General features: G+C 42.5%; 1 protein-coding gene across 2 annotated transcripts in view; it reads right to left on the bottom strand.

Annotated features, from left to right (window-relative positions):
- The window catches only part of GMNN (geminin, DNA replication inhibitor), a 72029-nt gene that overhangs the window by 7473 nt on the left and 44577 nt on the right, over window positions 1-19979 (bottom strand). The window contains exons 3-5 of one of the 2 annotated variants that reach the window (XM_023512317.1): window positions 14610-14659; window positions 8140-8215; window positions 3138-3215 (exon numbers count right to left, since the gene is read on the bottom strand). In XM_023512317.1, coding sequence (XP_023368085.1) covers window positions 3138-3215; window positions 8140-8190 — 129 coding nt within the window. In that variant the 5' untranslated portion in view covers window positions 8191-8215; window positions 14610-14659. Of the gene's footprint in view, window positions 1-3137; window positions 3216-8139; window positions 8216-10364; window positions 10497-14609; window positions 14660-19979 lie in introns of those variants that run through there. The other variant, XM_012804218.2, reaches the window with a different exon arrangement.

Raw genomic sequence — 19979 nt, 5'->3', positions numbered from 1 at the left:
GGTCCCAGCTACTTGGGAGGCTGAGGCAGGAGACTCGCTTGAGCCCAGGAGTTGGAGATTGCTGTGAGCAGTGAAGCCATGGCACTCTACCCAGGGGGACAGCTTGAGGCTCTGTCTCAAAAAAAAAAAGAAAAAAAATCCTAACATTCACATGGAATCAAAAAAGAACTTGCATAGCCAAAGCAATTATAGGCAAAAATAATAAATAAATAAAGCTGGAGGCATCGTATTACCTGACTTCAAATTATACTACAAGGCTCTAATAACCCAAATAGCATAGTACTGATATAAAGACACACAGAACAAAGGAACTGAAAAGAGAACCCAGAAATAAAGCCACATACCTACAGCTAACTGATCTTTGACAAAGTCAACAATAACATATTTGGGGGAAAGGACAGCCTTTTCTTTATTTTTTTTTTTAAGGATAGCCTTTTCAATAATTGAAAAGGAAATCTGAATAGCCAGCAGGAGACTGTAGTCCCAGCTACTTAGGAGGCTAAGGCAAGAGGATCACTTGAGCCCAGGAGAAAATGGACCCACATTGGTCACCATATATAAAAATTAACGCAAGCTAGATTAAGAACTTAAATGTAAGACCTGAAACTATAAAGCTTCTAGAAGACTATCTCTCCCTTCTTACCTGTCTTAAAAAAAAGAAATTCTAGGCTTGAGGCCCGTAACACAATGGTTACAGCGCCAGCCACATAAACCCAGGCTGGTGGGTTCAAACTAAACCCAGGCCAGCTAAACAACAATGACAACTACAACAAAAAATAGCCGGGCATTGTGGTCAGCACCTGTAGTCCCAGCTACGTGAGAGGCTGAGGCAAGACAATCACTTAAGCCCAAGAGTTTGAGGTTGCTGTGAGCTATGAGGCCATAGCACTCTACTGAGGGGAAAAAAGTAAAACACTGTCTCAAAAAAAAAAAAAAAAAAAAATTCTGTAAGAAAACTTAGGAAAAACTCTCTGGACATTGGCCTAAGCAAAAAATTTATGAATAAGACCTCAAAAGCTGGGGCAGCGCCTGTGGCTCAGTGAGTAGAGCGCTGATCCCATATATGGAGGGTGGCAGGTTCGAACCTGGCCCCAGCCAAACTGCAGCAACAACAAAAAAAAAGCCAGGTTTTGTGGCGGGTGCCTATAGTCCCAGCTATTCAAGAGGCTGAGGCAAGAGAATAGCCTAAGCCCAAGAGCTGGAGGTTGCTGTGAGCTACGATGCCGCAGCACTCTACCCAGGGCGACAGAGTAAGACTCTGTCTCTTAAAAAAAAAAAAGACCTCAAAAGCAAATGCCAACAAAAAGAGAAATAGACAACAGGGACTTGATTAAACTAATTAAAAACCTGCACAGTAAAAGAAATAACCAACAGAGTCAACAGACAAACTACAGAATGGAAGAAAATGCATCCGACAAAAAACTAGTATTCAGAATCTGCAAGGAACTCAACAAGACAAATAACCCCATTAAAAAGTAAGCAAAGATATGACAAATATTTAAGACATATGAATGGCCAATAAGTATATGAAAAATGCTCTATATCACTAATCATTTGCAACTACTATTTTGAATTAAATTTGTAAATTAAACCCATAATTAGATAGCATCTACTACCAATCAAATGGCTATTACTAAGAATTCAAAAAATAACAGATGTTGCAGAGGATGCAAAGAGAATGCCTATACACTATTAGTGGGAATGTAAATTATTATAACCTCTATGCAAAACATTATGAAGATTTCTCAAAGAACTGAAAATTGAGTTATCATTCAATCCAGCAATCCCACTACTGGTTATCTTTCCTTTCCTTATCTGCAAAGGAAAAGAAGTCATTATATCAAAAAGATCCCTGAACTCTTGTCTATCACAGTACTAGTCACAATAGCAAAGATATAATATCAACCTAAGTGTCTATCAACAGATGCCAGATACAGAAAATGTAGTGATGGGGACTCAGTGCCCATAGCACAGTGGTTATGGTGCCAGCCACATACACCGAGGGTGGCAGGTTCAAACACGGCCTGGGCCATCTAAACAACTGCAACAAAAAATAGCCGGGCGTTGTGGCAGGCACCTGTAGTACCAGCTACTTGGGAGGCTAAGGCAAGAGACTCACTTAAGCCCAAGGGTTTGAGGTTGGTGTAAGCTCTGATGCCATGGCACTCTACCAAGGCCAACATAGTGAGACTGTCTCAAAAATTTTAAAAAAAGAAAGAAAATGTAGTAATAGGATACTACTCAGCCATAAAAACGAATCATGTCTTTTACAGCAACATGGATGCAATTGGAAGACATTATCTTAAGTAAAATAACCAAGAAACAGAAAGTCAAATACTATATATTCTCACATATAAGTGGGATCTAAATAATGTGTACACACGGTCATAGAGAAGAAGAGCAGACATTAGAGATTTTATGGGAGGGTAAGGTAAGCCAAAAAATTACTTATAGGTACAATGTACACTATCTGGGTGATTGTTACACTACAAGCCTAGACTTCACCACTATGCATTATAACCATTTAACAAAACTGCACCTGTATCCCCTTAATGTATTTTTTTAAAAGAATAGAAAAAAGTAGAAAGAATGCTTACAAAAGAGAGAAAGAACTCATCTATCTTTTTGACATCTCTGGATCTTTTAAAAAGTTATACAATTTAAAAGTCTACCAAAATATGTAAGTAACATTTTAGAAATTTTATTTGCAACTACTATTTTGAATTAGACTTGAGTCTAAAGATAAGGTGAAATTACTTTCATTGTGTCTAAACACTGTATTCAAATGTAGTACCATGGAAAGGTAATTAATTCAATCTGCAAAAAGTCTAGATATATTCTTCCATGAGTTCACTGTTTACACACAGGAGTAAATGAAGAATCTCAAACATTACTCCCATAGGACAATTCATAACTTAATACATCATTCCATTTCTATAGGTATTTATAGCAACTTTGAATTTCTTAAATTGAATAATTAAAACAAAAAACACCTTTGGGGGAGAATATGTAATTATTATTCTTAAATTATTTCTAAATTTCAACAATTCATATGTTTCTGACCAAGAAAATCTTAGAAATGTGTTTAATGTAAATGTAGTCTCACCCGTACCCCATTTTAGCCCTATAGCACATACCTCATTTTCTCTTCCAACAAGAGATCCAGCTGCAGAAGGCTGAATCATCTTCAGAGTTCTTCTTGGGACAGGACTATTCTAAAAGTCAAGATAATTCATTATCTGGCTACTGAGTTTCTATATAATTGTCTAATTACTGAATTTCTATATAGTTAGTCTTAGTCCTACTATAGTTTAGGGAAAAAAAGAAACACTAAGAACACTAATATTTGGTCTGCTAGATGATTTTACAATATTACATATGAACAAGACACCAGTTTGTTCAACTGACAAACTTATTTCCCAAAATTATAATAAAACTTGAAGAAATTCCTTTACAATGGATCATACCACTCAAATTAGATGTAAATGAGTAATGTCTCAATATATGTCCTTGCTGTGATTGTTCTGCCAATTAATCCCATCTAGTTAAAACAAACATAACCAAATTTCTCTGCTCTAAAAGTCCAAACCATATATGACAGGGTGGCACTATGGCTCCAAGGAGTAGGTCGCCAGCCCCATATACTGGAGGTGGAGAGTTCAAACTCAGGCCAAAAAACCCTGCAAACCATATATGACAAAATTATAGTATGACAGGAACATCTGTATTCTCTCTTTTCTATTCAGAAACTAGAAACTCAAAGGTATTCTACTTTCATAAATCCAAATATCACAGCATTTATAGTATGAACTCACAAAAAAGGTAAATTGGAGGAAAAAGGTTCTTTATTTACATTGCAAAATACCTCCCCCCAATCAAAAGAATTCATCTCAGACCTCCTTAAGTCACAAATATCCCCATATATCCTCACATGCTTTCACCAAAGGAATATAATTTTTAAGAACATAGGCTTGGCACCTGTAGCTCAAGCGGCTAAGGCACCAGCCACATACAGCAGAGCTGGCGGGTTCGATTCCAGCCCAGTCCTGCCAAACAACAATGACAACTACAACCAAAAAATAGCTGGGCATTGTGGTGGAAGCCTGTATTCCCAGCTACTCGGAGGCTGAGGCAAGAGAATCACTTAAGCCCAGGAATTGGAGGTTGCTGTGAGCTGTGATGCCACAGTACTCTACCCAGGGTGATAGCTTGAGGCTGTCTCAAAAAAAAAAGGAGAATTGCTTAAACCCAAGTGTTTAAGGTTGCTGTGTGGGCCATGGTACTCTACTGAGGGCAACATAGTGAGACTCTGTCTCAAAAAAAAAAAAAAAACTTTGCACAAAACCAAATGCAACTATAACAGACATCCCACCTCAGTGACTACCTGATAGTAGAAGCAGTTCTGCTTCAAGCCCATTCATGAAAAGACAGTTAAAATGTCAGTGATTGAGGCATACTATCTACTTTAAAATGCCCACGCTATTGTTTTCGGGAAAAAATAATGCCTTCTTTATAGTATGTAAATATCTTCCTGTACATTTCCTGATCTGAAAGCTCTGTTTTTGAAAAAAATCATTAGTTATACTGCCACCATGGGACAGCAAACAATGGTGAATACTCAAACAAGGTTAACCAGAACATGATACTATAGCAGCGTGAGAAAGTTACTGACTCCACACAGTACTTCACATGAGAAGAGTTCACCTTTCCCACGGTAAAGTTTCTACTGCTGATTATTATCTAACTATTTAACAGAAGGACAAATGCTGGCTACTGTGAGAACAAATATCATGGCAACCTTCCAGATATAATTTAGATTATAGATATAGTTAACAGTCTTCTGACAAACAGAAGAAAATATAACTTTGCAACCTTAATAACAAGAGGTGTTAATATACTATTTAAATATTTGTTAATAATGGCAAAAGAAGTTACCTAAGTTACAAAGTTACTATTGCGAAAAATAACCATTCCAAAATTTAACTTTTATAAGTGTAAGCTCTATAGCTTCCGGCCTAAAAAATAATATTACTGTTATTATTTTCTGTATATAGGTTATGTACTGGAATAACTTTTAGAGCTAGGAAGTTTTATAAATGGGTCTTTTCTTTTTTTTTTTTTTTTTTGAGACAGAGTCTCAAGCTCTCACCCTTGGTAGAATGCCATGGCATCATAGCTCCCAGTGATCCTCTTGCCTCAGTTTTTTCTATTTTTGGTAGAGAGGGGATCTGGAACTCCTGAGCTCAAGCAATCCATCCACCTCTATAATATGGGGCCCAAAGGTTGAGAACCGCTGTTCTAGACCAATCACCTCATTTTACAGATCAGTAAACTAAGGCTGAACCGACAACTAACCTCACTGAAGGTCTCAGTTTTAGAGGTAGAACCAAATAAAACCCAATGTCTTTTACATTGATGACAGTTTTGTATTGCTATTTTTTAGACAGAATCTTGCTGTCACCAGGAATAGAATACAGTAGTATCATTATAGCTCACTGCAGCCTCAACCTCCTGTGCTCAAGAGATCCTCCAGCTTCAGCCTCCCCAGTTTCCCAAGTAGCTGAGACTAAAGACATGTGTCACCATGTCCAGCTACATTTTTTCTTTTAGTTTTTTGTAAATACAAGGTCTCATTATGTTGCCCAGGCTGGTCTCGAACTTCTGGCCTCAAGAGATCCCCCCACCTCAGCGTTCCAAAAGTTACAGGCATGAACCACCACACCTGGCCTGAAGATAAGTGTAGTTTTATTGTAGCTAGTAAACATTAGACTTCTTTAAAAAAAAATGTAAAGATCTGCTGAAATTATGGCAGTGCCTGTGGCTCAGTGAGTATGGCACCAGCCCCATATACCAAGGGTGGTGGGTTCGAACCCAGCTCTGGCCAAACTGCAACAAAAAAAAGCCAGGCATTGTGGCAGGCGCTTGTAGTCCCAGCTACTCGGGAGGCTGAGGCAAAAGAATCGCCTAAATCCAGGAGTTGGAGGTTGCGATGAGCTGTGTGATACCACGGCACTCTACCACTGAGGGCGATAAAGTGAGACTCTGTCCCTACCGAGAAAAAAAAAGGTCTGCTGAAATTATGTAAATTATTAGGCTATGAATTGCTTCAGAATATTTAACTGAAAGGAGGGGTAAATGAGGATATAGATGAAACCAGATTGATCATATATTAATAGTTGTTGAAGCTAGGAGAGTAAACTATTAATCTACTATTGATTCTAGTTTTAAATATTTGAAAATCTTCCTAAGAAAAAAGTGAAATACACACAAACCCCAGTGGGACAATATCATTATGCTATATGGAAGGTGATAGAATCAAATCTGCAAATCATCAACATAGTCAAGAAAAAAACAATGTAACAAACCCTTAGAAAAACAAGGCAAACAAAAACTACCCACCAAAAGGTTCTTCCTGGGCGGTGCCTGTGGCTCAGTGAGCAGGGCACCAGCCCCATATACCAAGGGTGGTGGGTTCAAACCTGGCCCCAGCCAAACTGCAACAAAAAAATAGCCAGGTGTGGAGTGGCACATGTGGCTCAAAGGAGTAGGGCACCGGCCCCATATGACAGAGGTTCAAACCCAGCCCGAACCAAAAACTGGGGGGATGGGGGGCTGGAAAAAATAGCCAGGCACTGCGGTGGGCGCCTCTAGTCCCAGCTACTCGGCAAGAGAATCACCGAAGCCCAAGAGCTAGAGGTTGCTGTGAGCTGTGACACTACAGCACTCTACCAAGGGTGACAAAGTAAGACTCTGTCACTAAAAAAAAGAAAAAAAAAAAAAGTTCTTCCTTACACTTATCAATGGCTTTTATTTCCTGCACTTTATTTAAATCTGCAAATTGACAGATTTCCTTAAGATGTGGACCAATAAATTCCCAACATACTCATACAGTTTAAGTTGTGTGGTAGGACCTAGCTAAAAGTGTAAATTCATTTAGAAACATAAAAGTAGACCCAAAGTTACCAACTCAAAACTCTGTCCTACGGCCATAAGAACATCTGGAATAAGATTTCCAGTGAAGAGGGCCAAAGGCCCAGCATGGTGGCTCATGCCAGTAATCCCAACACTCTGGGAGGCCAAGGCCCCCCGAATCGCCTGAGCTTGTTAGTTCTAGACCAGCCTGAGCTACAGTGAGACCCCCACCTCTAAAAATAGCTGGGCATTGTGGCAGGCACCAGTAATTCTAGCTACTCAGGAAGCTGAGGCAAGAGAATGGCTTGAGCCCAGGAGGTTGAGATCTGAGGTTGCTGTGAGCCAAGACACCATGGCATTCTACCAGGGGCAACAAAGTGAAACTCTTTTTTTTTTTTTTTTTTTTGAGATAGTCTCACTATGTCGCCCTCAGTAGAGTGCTATGACATCACAGCTCACAGCAATGTTAAACTCTTGGGCTTAAGTGATTCTCTTGCCTCAGCCTCGCAAGTAGCTGGGACTACAGGTGCCTTCCACAACACCAGGCTGTTTTTGATTGGAGTTGTCATTGTTGTTTTAGCAGGTCCAGGTCAGGCTCCAACCCTCCAGCCTTGGTGTATACGGCCAGCACTCTACTCACTGAGCTACAAGCACCGAGCCCGAAACACTTTCTATAAAATAAAATTTTTTTAAATAATAAATTAAATTAAAATAAAGATTTCCAGTAAAGATTTTAATACAGGGATTCAAAAAGTGTTGCAAATCTGGGCAGCACCTGTGGCTCAGTGAGCAGGGCGTCGGCCCTATATACCGAGGGTGGTAGATTCAAACCCAGCCCTGGCCGAACTGCAACAAAAAATAGCCAGGCATTGTGATGGGTGCCTGTGGTCCCAGCTACTTGGGAGACTGAGGCAAGAGAATCACCTAACCCCAAGAGCTAGAGGTTTTTTAGAGACAGAGTCTCACTTACCTCACTACCCTCGGTAGAATGCTATGGCATCATAGCTCACCACAACCTCCAGCTCTTGAGCTTAGGCGATTCTCTTGCCTCAGCCTCCAGAGTAGCTGGGACCACAGGTGCCTGCTACAATGCCCGACTATTTTTTTTTAAGGGGGGAATCTGCAACTCAAGTTCATAGAAATTATAGGCAGGTAATTGGGCTAAATTATGTTAAAATACTTTTAACCACGTTTTCTACAAAAGATTAAAGTTACTCTATCACATACCTTTACATTTTCTTTCATTTCTTCTTGTTTGTGTTTCATACTGGGATTCATTACACAGCTCGTGAAACGCAAAAGACTAGAAATTAAGAAACAGAATACAGTTTACCCTGAAGGTGGAGTCTAGATTCTGTTGAAAGTACTTAAAACTAAGTATTTACAACTATAAAAATCAAACCATTGTATCACAGAACTATCATCTTTTCTTACTCAATCCAAACTTAGCCTGTCAATGACTAAGGGACTAAACAAAGTAACTTTTGATACCTATACACACATACACACATGATAATTAAGACTGAAAAAAATCATGTTACAAAAAGGAAATAATATATATTAAACAAATTTATAAAGCATAGTATCTTGGATTAAATTGAGGGTTCTGGAAGGTCTAAGAAATTGTCACCATGAAAAGCAAAACACTAGGCAGTGCCTGGTTCAGTGGGTAGGGTGCCCGCCCCATATACTGAGGGTGGAGGGCCAAACTGCAACAAAAAAAATAGCCTGGCTATTGTATATCGAAGCAGTACCCTGAACCCCATAAATGCATCAATGTACAATGTTATGATTTAATAAAAATTAATTAATTAAAAAAAAATAGCCCAGCATTGTGGCAGGCACCTGTAATCCCAGCTATGTACTTGGGAGGCTGAAGCAAAAGAATCGCCTAAGCCCAGGAGCTGGAGGCTGCTGTGAGCTGTGACACATGGCATTCTACCCAGGGTGATAATGTGAGACTCTGTCTCTAAAAAAAAAGAAGAAAAAAGAAAACAAAAACACAAAGATTCTTAGTTGTGCCAAGACTATTTTAAAGAATAGCATCCAGGCGGCACCTGTGGCTCAAAGGAGTGGGGTACTGGCCCCATATGCTGGAGGTGGAGGGTTCAAACCCAGCCCCAGCCAAAAACTGCAAAAAAAAAAAAAAAAAAAAAGAAAGAATAGCATCCTAACTTTGCAGTTTAAAGGTAGATATAAGGTATGATAAACTTGGCTCTGGCAATAACTTAATATCCAATCAAATGAGATCATGTATTTACATTTGTAGGAAATTTTTAGCCACTAACATGAACTGAAGGACTAACCAATAAGGTAAAGGGAGCAGGAGATAAAAGGATAGGTAATGTTGTTAACTAGACCACTGGGCCAGATTCACTCAAAACTCAACATCTGAACCCCTCAGCCGTGCCTTGCTAACAACACATACCCCTGATTTCTGTGCTCATGCCTTCAATCAGTGTATGGCTTTCAAATTTTGACTTAGACCCATTTCTTCTATCATTATATTTTACACTGCGCCCTAGCACACATGCAAATGGAAAAACTTAGGAAACAAAATGTAATCTAATTGTGTGTCGTGCATCCTATTTTTCCATTCTACTCATGTTAAGAAAATGCTGGTTGAGACCCGTGAAGCCCAGCCAGGAAAATGTTTTTAACACTTCGATCGTGGGCTGGGATCCCAAAATCATTTAGTAGGTCTTGAGCAACACAATTTAGAAAAACGCAACTTAAAATAATGTAAGAGACGAGAAAATATCAAAGTGCACTGCATGTCAGAAATAAATATTACTTCGTAAAACATCCGATTTCGTTAGGTGACTTCGCCCCAAACTGCGACATACCCATGTTTACCACACCTTTGTCAGCAACTTTGCACCTTTGCTTTTTATTGCTCACGGACAGGATCTAAAGGAAGAGGGGATGCACGAGCGAAATCACAGTGTCACCCACACCGGTTGTCTTTTTTTTAAAAAGAGATGCAGAATTCAGAGACCTTTACCCGTAAGCCACGTTTAAGGGCCACCTTAGATCACGATCACTTACTGAACAGGCAAAAGAATCCTGAAGTTCTGCCTGATCCCCACGGCCAGACGCAGTGTCCCGCAACTCAGGGGCAACCCCACCCGATAGGTCCCAGAAGACCAGTGCCCAGAGAGGGGGCGGGCGTTGTGGCCCGCCCGCCAGAGCCCACCAACCGCCCAATGCGCCTCAGGACAGCGTTCGCCAGCCAATAGGAGCGCGGAAGGGAGAGCGCGCCAAAACCGACTCAGCCAATGGGACAGCCTCACTTCCCAACCCCGCCCGGGCTCCCGCGACCGTTCATCAACCCCTAGCCTAGACCCTTTCTCGGCCGCCGCCCCACAACCGTCGTAGTACCCGGTCGCGGGTCGGCAGGACCGAAAGTGGACTGTCCAGAAGCTGTACACGTTGCGCTCCTGCGTACCCACCTCCTGCCACCTTTCTCACACTGGGTGGATATGCTCAAGTCTTCGTAGCGAAGGCAGGGAACTGTGGCACCTCACACAACACCCACAGACAACCTACGTTTGTCCCCACAGTACCTACAGTGCCGGTGCGCGCTGCTGTAAAACCTTACAAACTCCGTTCGTTCGCTCCCGCCGACCACGTGACCGTCTGACGCAAGAAAAGGGTGGTGCCCACCCGAATCCGACCAATCGACCCTCTCCTTTGCCCTCTTCGGCCCCGCCCCCTCCGCGCCTGCGCTTTAACACGTAGCGTGTGTCACCACGTAGCAAAGTGTTTTTCCCAGCCGAGGGTCTACGGTAGGCTTGCGTTCCCCCAACCCTCCTCTCGGAACTTTCTGCAACCCTGCTTTGAGAATTTCCTGGCAGAGTACAAAGCTTTTGCCCTTTACGAGCCAGGAAACAGATCTGTCCCCATTGGATGCTTACGCCGGGAGAAAAAAATCTTGTATATATAGTACACGATTTACATTTGTATAAAGCCCCGCTTCCGCGGACTCTTACTTTTAGTAAGCGTTTATAATATGGCTTTTTGGGGTTTTTTTTTAGAGACAGAGTCTCACTTTATTGCCCTCCGTACAGTGCTGTGAAGTCAAAGCTCACAGCAACCTCCAACTCTTGGGCTTAAGCGATTCTCTTGCCTCAGCCTCTCGAGTAGCTGGGACTACAGGCGCCCGCCACAACGCCCGGCTATTTGTTGCAGTTTGGCTGGGGCCGGGTTCGAACCCGCCACCCTCGGTATATGAGGCCGGCGCCCTACTCACTGAGCCACAGGCGCCACCCTAATCTGGCTTTTTCTACTTTTGACGGTGTGGTTCGGTTAGAGTTGTTCCGGAAGACGTAATTCTGCGATTAATCCTACTACTTTTTAAGAAAGACTTGGGTTTTTTTTCTTTTTTTTTTTTTTTGCTCAAGCTGGTCTCCAACTCCTAGTCTCAAGCAGTCCTCCTACCTCTGCCTCCAGGCAAAAGCCCCCATACTTTTTTTTTTTTTGAGACAAGACTCTCACTGTTTCCTCCTGTAGAGTGCAGTAGCGTCATAGCTCACAGCAACCTCAGACTCTTGAGCTGAAGCGGTACTGCCTCAGCCTCCCCAGTAGCTGAGACTACAGGCACCTGCCACGACGCCCGGCTATTTTTAGAGACAGGGTCTAGCTCTGGCTCAGGCTGGTCTCAAACTCCTGAGCTCAGTCAGTCCACCCACCTCGGCCTCCCAGAGTGCTAGGATTATAGGCCTGAGCCAAACTTTGTTTGTTTCTTTGTTTTGTTTGCAGTTTTTGGCCAGGGCTGGGTTTGAACCCACCACCTCTAGCATGTGGGTTCTGCGCCCTACTCCTTTGAGCCACAGGCACCACCCACTCTAAGTTAGAGTTAGTTAAACTCTAACTTTTAAATAAAGGGAAAGTTCAAGGGATAGAAAGGGAAGAAATTACCAGAACTACTGTGTGTCTCCAGGATCCTGCAATTAGTACAATGCAGTTCCACTGACAGTCTCTATGACCCTATGGTCCACATTTCAAAGGCCTGAGAAAGAGAATCTGATTATCTCGTCTTGAACCAAGAGGTTGAATAAGCTATGGCTGTAATGTGTATGTTCACAGGCGGAAGACAGTGCACTATCCTACAAACATGCTGTACCCCCACTTCCATCCCAGGTATAGGAGCTGTTACTAAAGAAGAAGGGATGGCTGCTACCCTAAGGGTCTCTTTCAGCGGTTAAAAAGCATAAAGGGGGCATGGAGGCTGAGGTCTGTAATCTTAACTCTCCGGAGGCCAAGGTGGGTGGATTGCCTGAGCTCAGGAGTTGGAGACCAGCCTGAGCAACAGCAAAACCCTTGCCTTACCAAAAATAGAAAAACTAGCCAGGCGTTGTGGTGGGTGCCTTTGGTCCCAGCAACTCAGAAGGCTAAGGCAAGAGAATCACTTGAGTCCAAGAGTTTGAGGCTGTGGGCTATGATGATACCATGGAACTCTACCCAAGGAGAGTGAGACTTTGTCACAAAAACAAAAAAAATAACAGTCACTACACTTGGAGGGAAGAAATTAAATGACTAAGAAAAAATCTTTGGCTGGGCACAGTGGCTCACACCTATACTCCTAACACTTTGGGATGCTGAGGCGGGAGGGATCCCTTGAGCTCAGGAGTTAAAAAGACTGGCTTGAGCAAGAGCCAGACCCTCATCTCCACTAAAAATAGAAAAATCAGCTGGGTGTTTTGGCAGGGGCCTGTAGTCCCAGCTACTCAAGAGGCTGAGGCAGAAGGATTGCCTGAATCTAGGAGTTTTAGATTGCTGTGAGCTAGGCTGATGCCATGGCACTCTAGCCTAGAGCAACAGAGTGAGACTCTGTCTCAAAAAAAAAAAAAAAAAAAGAAAAAGAAAAATTATAATGAGTAATTTTGCTGTATGTAAATCTTACCTTAAGAAAGATGGAAAATAATGTAACTGAGTTAATATAGGCAAGTCCCTGGGAAGGAATGCCTGGATGCTAAACATTAATAGATACACATACAGCTACCTAACTTTTGGAAGGCTAGAGCCTGACTTAATAGCCACCAAGTGAATGTGCTTCAGCAAATACCAAATCAGTGAGAAACCAGAGCTTGAGCTAAGGAAAAACTTCAAGTAGTCTAGAGCTTGAGAAAAATCAACAAGGTATTCACATCAGAGAGCCTGAAACCAAGGAAAGGCATCTTTGAAGCCAATTTTTTTTTAATCCTATCTTAACACATCTTTTATAAAGCATTTCAAATATGCTCTTTCACTTTAATTAGCACAAAAACTCAGCTAAGTGAACAATGTAAATATTATCTGTTTTCCATAGACACACTGGGCACAGGGCTGGTCCCAGGACATGTGCCAGCTATGGATTTATTGCCTTTCAGCTCCAAATTCACTGGCAAGTTCCAGGGGGGAGATTTCCCACAGGTTCCACTGACACAGCACCACATGGACTTCTCTGCCAATGCTAGCCCTCTCCAGTGGTGTCTGGATCTCAGACCTGGGGGAGGAAGAAACTCTTCCTTGGATGCTACATCTTAGCACCCAAGAAAGTAAAGTCAAGTCTAAAGACTATAATATAGGGATCAGCCACTACTCCTCCATCTAGTCCAAGGTATACACTCCCCAGAAGAGACCCAGACGTTTTTGGAAAGGGAGAACTGCAGCCACAGAACTTACTGGAAATCTTCCTCCTGGAACTAGGGTGCCAGAGGAGACTTCACCACAAGATGTCTCACCAGAGGCATTCTACAAAATTGCCTGAGGGGGACTGGGCACTGATGGATGCTGTGACTAGGAGACTGGTGCAGGAAAGGCCACCCGGCACTACATAAGACTAGCTAGGGAACTCACCAAGGGGAGTGAAGGGGAAACAAACCCCTTCTCCTGCAAATGTCTCTTCAGCGCCCTCTACTGACAACGCTTCAATGCCAGCCGCACATAAGGCTAGCTAGGGAACTCACCAAGGGGAGGGAAGGGGAAACAAACCCCTTCTCCTGCAAATGTCTCTCCAGCGCCCTCTACTGACAACGCTTCAATGCCAGCCGCACAGGAAAAAAAGTCCAGATTCACTTTCTTTTTCTTTCCTTTTTTTTTTTCTTTCCTTTTTCTTTTTGAAACAGTCACTCTCGCCCCGCTGTTGGCTCACGCTTGTACTCCTAACACTCTGGGAGGTAGAGGTGGAAGAATCCCTTGAGCTCAGGAGTTCAAGACCTGCTGAGCAAGAACAAGACCCCATCTCCGTTAAAAATAGAAAAAAAAAATTAGCTGGGTGTTGTGGCAGGCTCCTGTAGTCCCAGCTACTCTGGATGCTGAAGCAGGAGGATCACTTAAACTTAGCAGTCTAAAGTTGCTGTGAGGTAGGCTCTGTCTCAAAAAGAAAAACAAACAAAAAACCAGTCTCTCCCTGTCCACCAGCTAGAGTGCATGCAGTGGTGTCGTCATAGCTCACTGCAACAACAAACTCCTGGGCTCAAGCCATCCTCCTGGTTCAGCCTCACCAGTAGCTGGGACTATAGGTATGAACCACCAAGCCCAGTGAATTTTTCTATCTTTTTGTAGAGATGGTATCTAGCTCTTGCTCAGGCTCAGGCTGAGGCTCAGATTCACTTTCAAAGAGCAGGCCAACTGTGGAATTGAGAGGCAATAGATTGATAACTTTGCATAGGCATTGCTGATATTCAGGTTCAAACATTAGCTTTGTCACTTACTTGCATGTCTTTGGACAAGTTTCTAATTCACTTTGACTCCAGTTTTCTCTCTAAAATGAAAATAAAGTACAAATACAGTTCATAAAAAATATACATCTCACTTCAACATATGAAAAGATGTTTAACCTCATTACAAAAGAGAATTACAAATCAAAACAATATTGAAATATCATTTCTCACCTATTAGATTGCCAAAAATCCCTAACTTTGTATCAGGCAAGCTCAGGAGATGAGTTAACATTCCCCCCTCTCAGATAAAGAGCAGAATTGGCATAATGCAATGGTACATTTCAAAACTATTAAGAAAAGAGTATAGGCTCAGCACTTGTAGCTCAGCGGCTAGGGCACTGGCCACATACACTAGAGCTGGCAGTTTCGAATCCAGCCCAGGCCTGCCCAACAATGAAACTGCAACAAAAAAATAGCCAGGCCTTGTGGTGGGCACCTGTAGTCCCAGCTACTCAAGAGGCTGAGGCAAGAGTTTGGGCTTAAGCCCAAGAGTTGTAGGTTGCTGTCAGCTGTGACGCCACAGCACTCTCCCCAGGGCAACACAGTGAGACTGTTTCAAAAAAAGAAAGAAAAAAAGAGTATAATTGTCTAACCACAACAAATAAGTAAGCAAGGTTATGGATGTGTTAATCAGTTTGATGTAAGCATTTCACATTGTGTATCAAATCAGTACACTGAACCCCATAAATGCATCAATGTACACAGTTACGATTTAATAAAACTTAAAAAAAGAACAGAATTGCTTCAACTTACTGTTCAACAACTATTCAAAAGTGGTGAATTCCCCAAGCTCAATATTATTCTCCTATGACATAACCCACTGTGTGTGCAGGCATCCATGTAAGCTCATGTGTGTCACTTGTGGGACTTGAGGGATATAGGGAACTGGCATAACCCTAAAGCTCTGGCTCCTGCCTCTGCTATGTGTAATAAAAGTCCTTCATCTCTGATCCAGAAATATCATGTCTTCTGCTAATCTCCATGAAACAGTAACAGAATACCTTTCCAACTTGGAAGGAGGATAAAATCCCAGGCCATTCACAGTTCTGGATTGGTCTCAGCTCTAGAGAATTTCCCCAATAGATTTGAGTCAAAGTTGTGTAAGGATGAGCAACATAGATGACAACACATACAGCTATGATTGCCAGTATGATAATGATGAAATTCCTAGGTTAAGACGCACTTCATTGAGTAATCTCAAAATGCTATGCCTTAAAAAAAAGAAAATGCTATGCCTTTTTAATTTTCTTTTTATAGTTTTTGTATCTTTTCCCTTTGGTTTGGTTATCAGCTGTTATTTTCTTTTTTTTTAGTTTTTCACCAGGGCTGGGTTTGAACCTGCCACCTCCCGTATATGGGGCTGGTACTCTACTACTTTGAGCCACAGGCACCGCCCTATCAGCTATTATTTTTTATTGCTGCTATCTGTATACCTCTAGCAGCCTTTCTTTATTTTAATGTTGCTTGTAATCTTCTGTAAAAGAAAAAATCAAATAACCATATTTCTTAAAGTAATTCCCCAACTAAAATGAATGTTGGGGCAATGTTTGCTTATTATCTAATTTTCAGTTATGTTCCAGATAGTCAAGATCAAGTATAGGACCCAAAGTGAGTTGGGTTTTCTTTCTTTCTTTTTTTTTTTTCTGAGACAGAGTTTCACGTTGTCACCCTGGGTGGAGTGCTATGGTGTCACAGCCCACAGCAACCTCAAACTCCTGAGCCCAAGCAATTCTCTTGTCTCAGCCTCCCAAGTAGCTGGTACTATAGGCATCTGTCACAATGCCCAGCTATTTTTTGGCCCAGGCTGGATTCGAACCTGCCAGCTCCTGTGTATGTGGCTGGCACCCTAGCTGCCTGAGCTACAGGCGCCAAGCTGGGTTTTCCTTTTTAATTAATATATTTTTGAAACAAAATATGGATTTATTTATGAAAAACAGTTACTAATAAGACTGCGCGGTGGTGGCTCACGCCTGTAATTGCAGCACTTGGAAGGTCGAGGTGGGTGGATTGCCTGAGCTCATGAGTTCAAGACCAGCCTAAGCAAGAAAAGACCTCATCTCTAAAAAAGAGAGAGCTAAGATGCCACAGCACTCTACTGAGGGTGACAAAGTGAGACTCTGTCTCCCCCCCCCACCAAAAAAAAGAAAGAAAGAAAAAGAAAACAATTACTAATAAAGACAAACAGATGGTTAATTTTTTTTTCTCTTGTGAAGTGTCATGACTAATTTGATTTCTATCTTAAAAGAAATAAACAGATTTGGTTCAGTTCACTTTTTTTTGAGACAGTGTCTCACTTTGTCTCTGAGGCTGGAATAAACCTAGAAGCTGATCCTTCTCTAATGGAGCCTCTAGGTGAGAATTCAACATAGCCAGCATCTTGTTCATAGCCCTGAATGACCCTGAGCACAGGGCCCAGCTAAGCTATGCTCAAATTCCTGATGCACAGAAACTATGAGATAGACCCGGTGCCTGTAGCTCAAGTGGCTAGGGCGTCAGCCACATACACCAGAGCTGGGGGTTCGAATCCAGCCCCGGCCTGCCAAACAATGACAACTACAACCAAAAAATAGCCAGGCGTAGTGGTAGGCACCTGTAATCTCAGCTTCTTGGGAGGCTGAGGCAACACAATCACTTAAGCCCAGGAGTTGGAGGTTGCTATGGGCTATGATGCCACAGCACTCTACCCAGGGCAACAGCTTGAGACTCTGTCTCAAAAAAATAAAAAATAAAATAAAGAAAGAAAGAAACTATGAGATAATAAATATTATGTTTTAAGTCACTAAGATTGTGGCAATTTCTAAGTAGCAAAAGAAAACTAACAAAACACTCTCAGTGAGGCTGGGAGAAAACAGGCACTCTAGTAATGGCTAATGGGAGTGCCAAAAGCTAAAGACCCTGCAGAAGGGAATTTGTCTATATCTGATAATGCACTTCTGCGATTACATGCCCATTGGCTTCTGACCTAGGAACTCCGCTTCCAGGAATTTACTCTGAAGCTATACCACCATAAATTCAAAATACAGCAATGTGTATTCAGGACTTTTTCACTACAGCATTATTTGTAATACCTAAATATTTGGAAGAACCTAGTTGCAAACCCATAGGTGATGTGTTGAATAAATTATGGTATATCTGCACAATTTGTACCCTGGAGTCATGAAAAGAATTAAGAAAATCTCTTGCCAGGCACTGTGGCTCATGCCTATAATCCCAGCACTTGGAGGCCGAGACAGGTAGATTGCCTGAGCTCATAGGTTCAAGACCAGCCTGAGCCAGAACAAAACCTCGTCTCTAAAATAGCCACGTGTTTTGGTCAGCGTCTGTAGTCCGAGCTACTTGGGAGGCTGAGGCAAGAGAATCGCTTGAGCCCAGAAGTTTGAAGTTGCTGTGAGCTATAACACCATGGCACTCTACCAAGGGTGACAAAGTGAGACTCTGTCTCAAAAAAGAAAAAGAATAAAAGAAAATCTCTGGCTCAGTGCAGTGGTTCACATCTATGATCCCAACACTTTGGGAGGTGGAGGTATAGGATGGCTTGAACTTAGGAGTTTGAGATTCCATCTCTATAAAAGAATTTAAAATGTAACCAAGTATGGGCAGCGCCTGTTGCTCAGTGGGTAGGGCGCCGGCCCCATATACCGAGGGTGGGGGTTTCAAACTCAGCCCCAGCTAAACTGCAACAAAAAAATAGCTGGGCGTTGTGGTGGGCGGCTGTGGTCCAGGCTATTCGGGAGGCAGAGGCAGGAGAATTGCCTAAGCCCAGTTGGAAGTTGCTGTGAGCCGTGTGATGCCATGGCAGTCTACTAAGGGCGATAAAGTGAGACTCTTGTCTCGAAAACAAACAAACAAACAAAAAGTAACCAGGAATAGTGCCTATAGGCCCAGCTACTTGGGAGGTTGAGGCTAGCTGCTAGAGGATCACTTGAGCCCAGGTTTAAGGCTGCATTGAGCCTGAGCCACAGAGTAAAGCCTTGTCAAAAGAAGGAAAGAAAGAGAGAGAGGGAGGGAGGGAGGGAAGGAGGAAGGAAGGAAGGAAGGAAGAAAGGATGGATCTCTGAGAAGGAGAAATTCCTAGGATTTAACAAAAAAGCAGAATGAGAGAGTATATGTAGTACCCTTTATGTTGCATAAGAAAGGAATAATACATGTATGCATTTTTTTCACCTTAAAAAGAAAAAGAAGAAACATAGGCTAGGAACAGTGGCTTCAGCCTGTAATCTCAGCACTCTGGGAAGACCACTGGAGCCAGAGTTTGAGGCTGCAGTGAGCTATGATGATGCCACTGCACTCCGTGTGGAGCAACACAAGGAGAGTTGGTCTCAAACAACAAAAAACACTGATTAAATATGAAAGTAAAGAAAAATAGAAAATGGGGTGGCGCAGGCCCCATATTCCGGAGGTGGCAGGTTCAAACCTAGCCCCAGCCAAAAAGAAAGAAAGAAAAATAGAAAATGGGCAGCGCCTGTCGCTCAAGGAGCAAGGCGCCAACCCCATATGCTGGAGGTGGCAGGTTCAAACCCAGCCCTGGCCAAAAAATAACTGTAAAAGAAAAATAGAAAATGGTTACTTATCATTTTCAAATGATAAGAAAATGGTTCCTTATCAACGTAAGGAACAGGATGGGAGGTAGGAATGTGAGACTTCCTTTTTTTTTGTTGAGACAGAGTCTCAAGCTGTTGTCCTGGGCAGAGTGCCACGGCATCACAGCTCACAACAACCTCCTCAAACTCTTGGGTTTAAGTGATTCTCTTGCCTCAGCTTCCCAAGTAGCTGTGACTACAGGCGCCCACCACAATGCCCAGCTATTTTTTTGTTGTAGTTGTCATTGTTGTTTGGCAGGCCCTGGCTGGATTCAAACTCGCCAACTCTGGTATATGTGACCGGCATCCTAGCCACTGAGCTATAGGTGCCGAGCCAAGAATCTGAGACTTCCATGTATATAATTTTTACTTTTAACTAGTAAATGTTTAAAAAGCAAAAATAAAATTCTATTATTAATATGGATGTTGAGGTATTTAGGGGAAACATAACAACACTCTAGTTTTGGGGGGGTGGGATGGGGCAGAGCCTCAAGCTGTCACCCTGGGTAGAGCGCTGTGGCATTAGCACTTACAGCAACCTCCCAACTCTTGGGCTCAAGTGATCCTCTTGCCTCAAATTTTCTATTTTTAGTAGAGATGGGGGTCTCACTCTTTTGCTCTTGCTCAGGCTGGTCTCCAACCTGTGAGCCCAAGCAATCCCCCTCCCCCGCCCACCTCCCTTACTCCTACCACCCCCACCTCAGCCTCCCAGAGTGCTAGGATTACAAGCATGAGCCACCATGCCCGGCCCAGCACTCTAGCATTTTTTTTTTTTTTTTTT

This window comes from Otolemur garnettii, unplaced genomic scaffold (assembly GCF_000181295.1).
Source record: "Otolemur garnettii isolate 467f Iridium unplaced genomic scaffold, OtoGar3 scaffold00026, whole genome shotgun sequence".
In the NCBI taxonomy this organism is placed as follows: domain Eukaryota; kingdom Metazoa; phylum Chordata; class Mammalia; order Primates; family Galagidae; genus Otolemur; species Otolemur garnettii.
The sequence above is the reverse complement of the archived record's forward strand: the minus strand, read 5'-3'. Positions and strand labels throughout refer to the sequence as shown.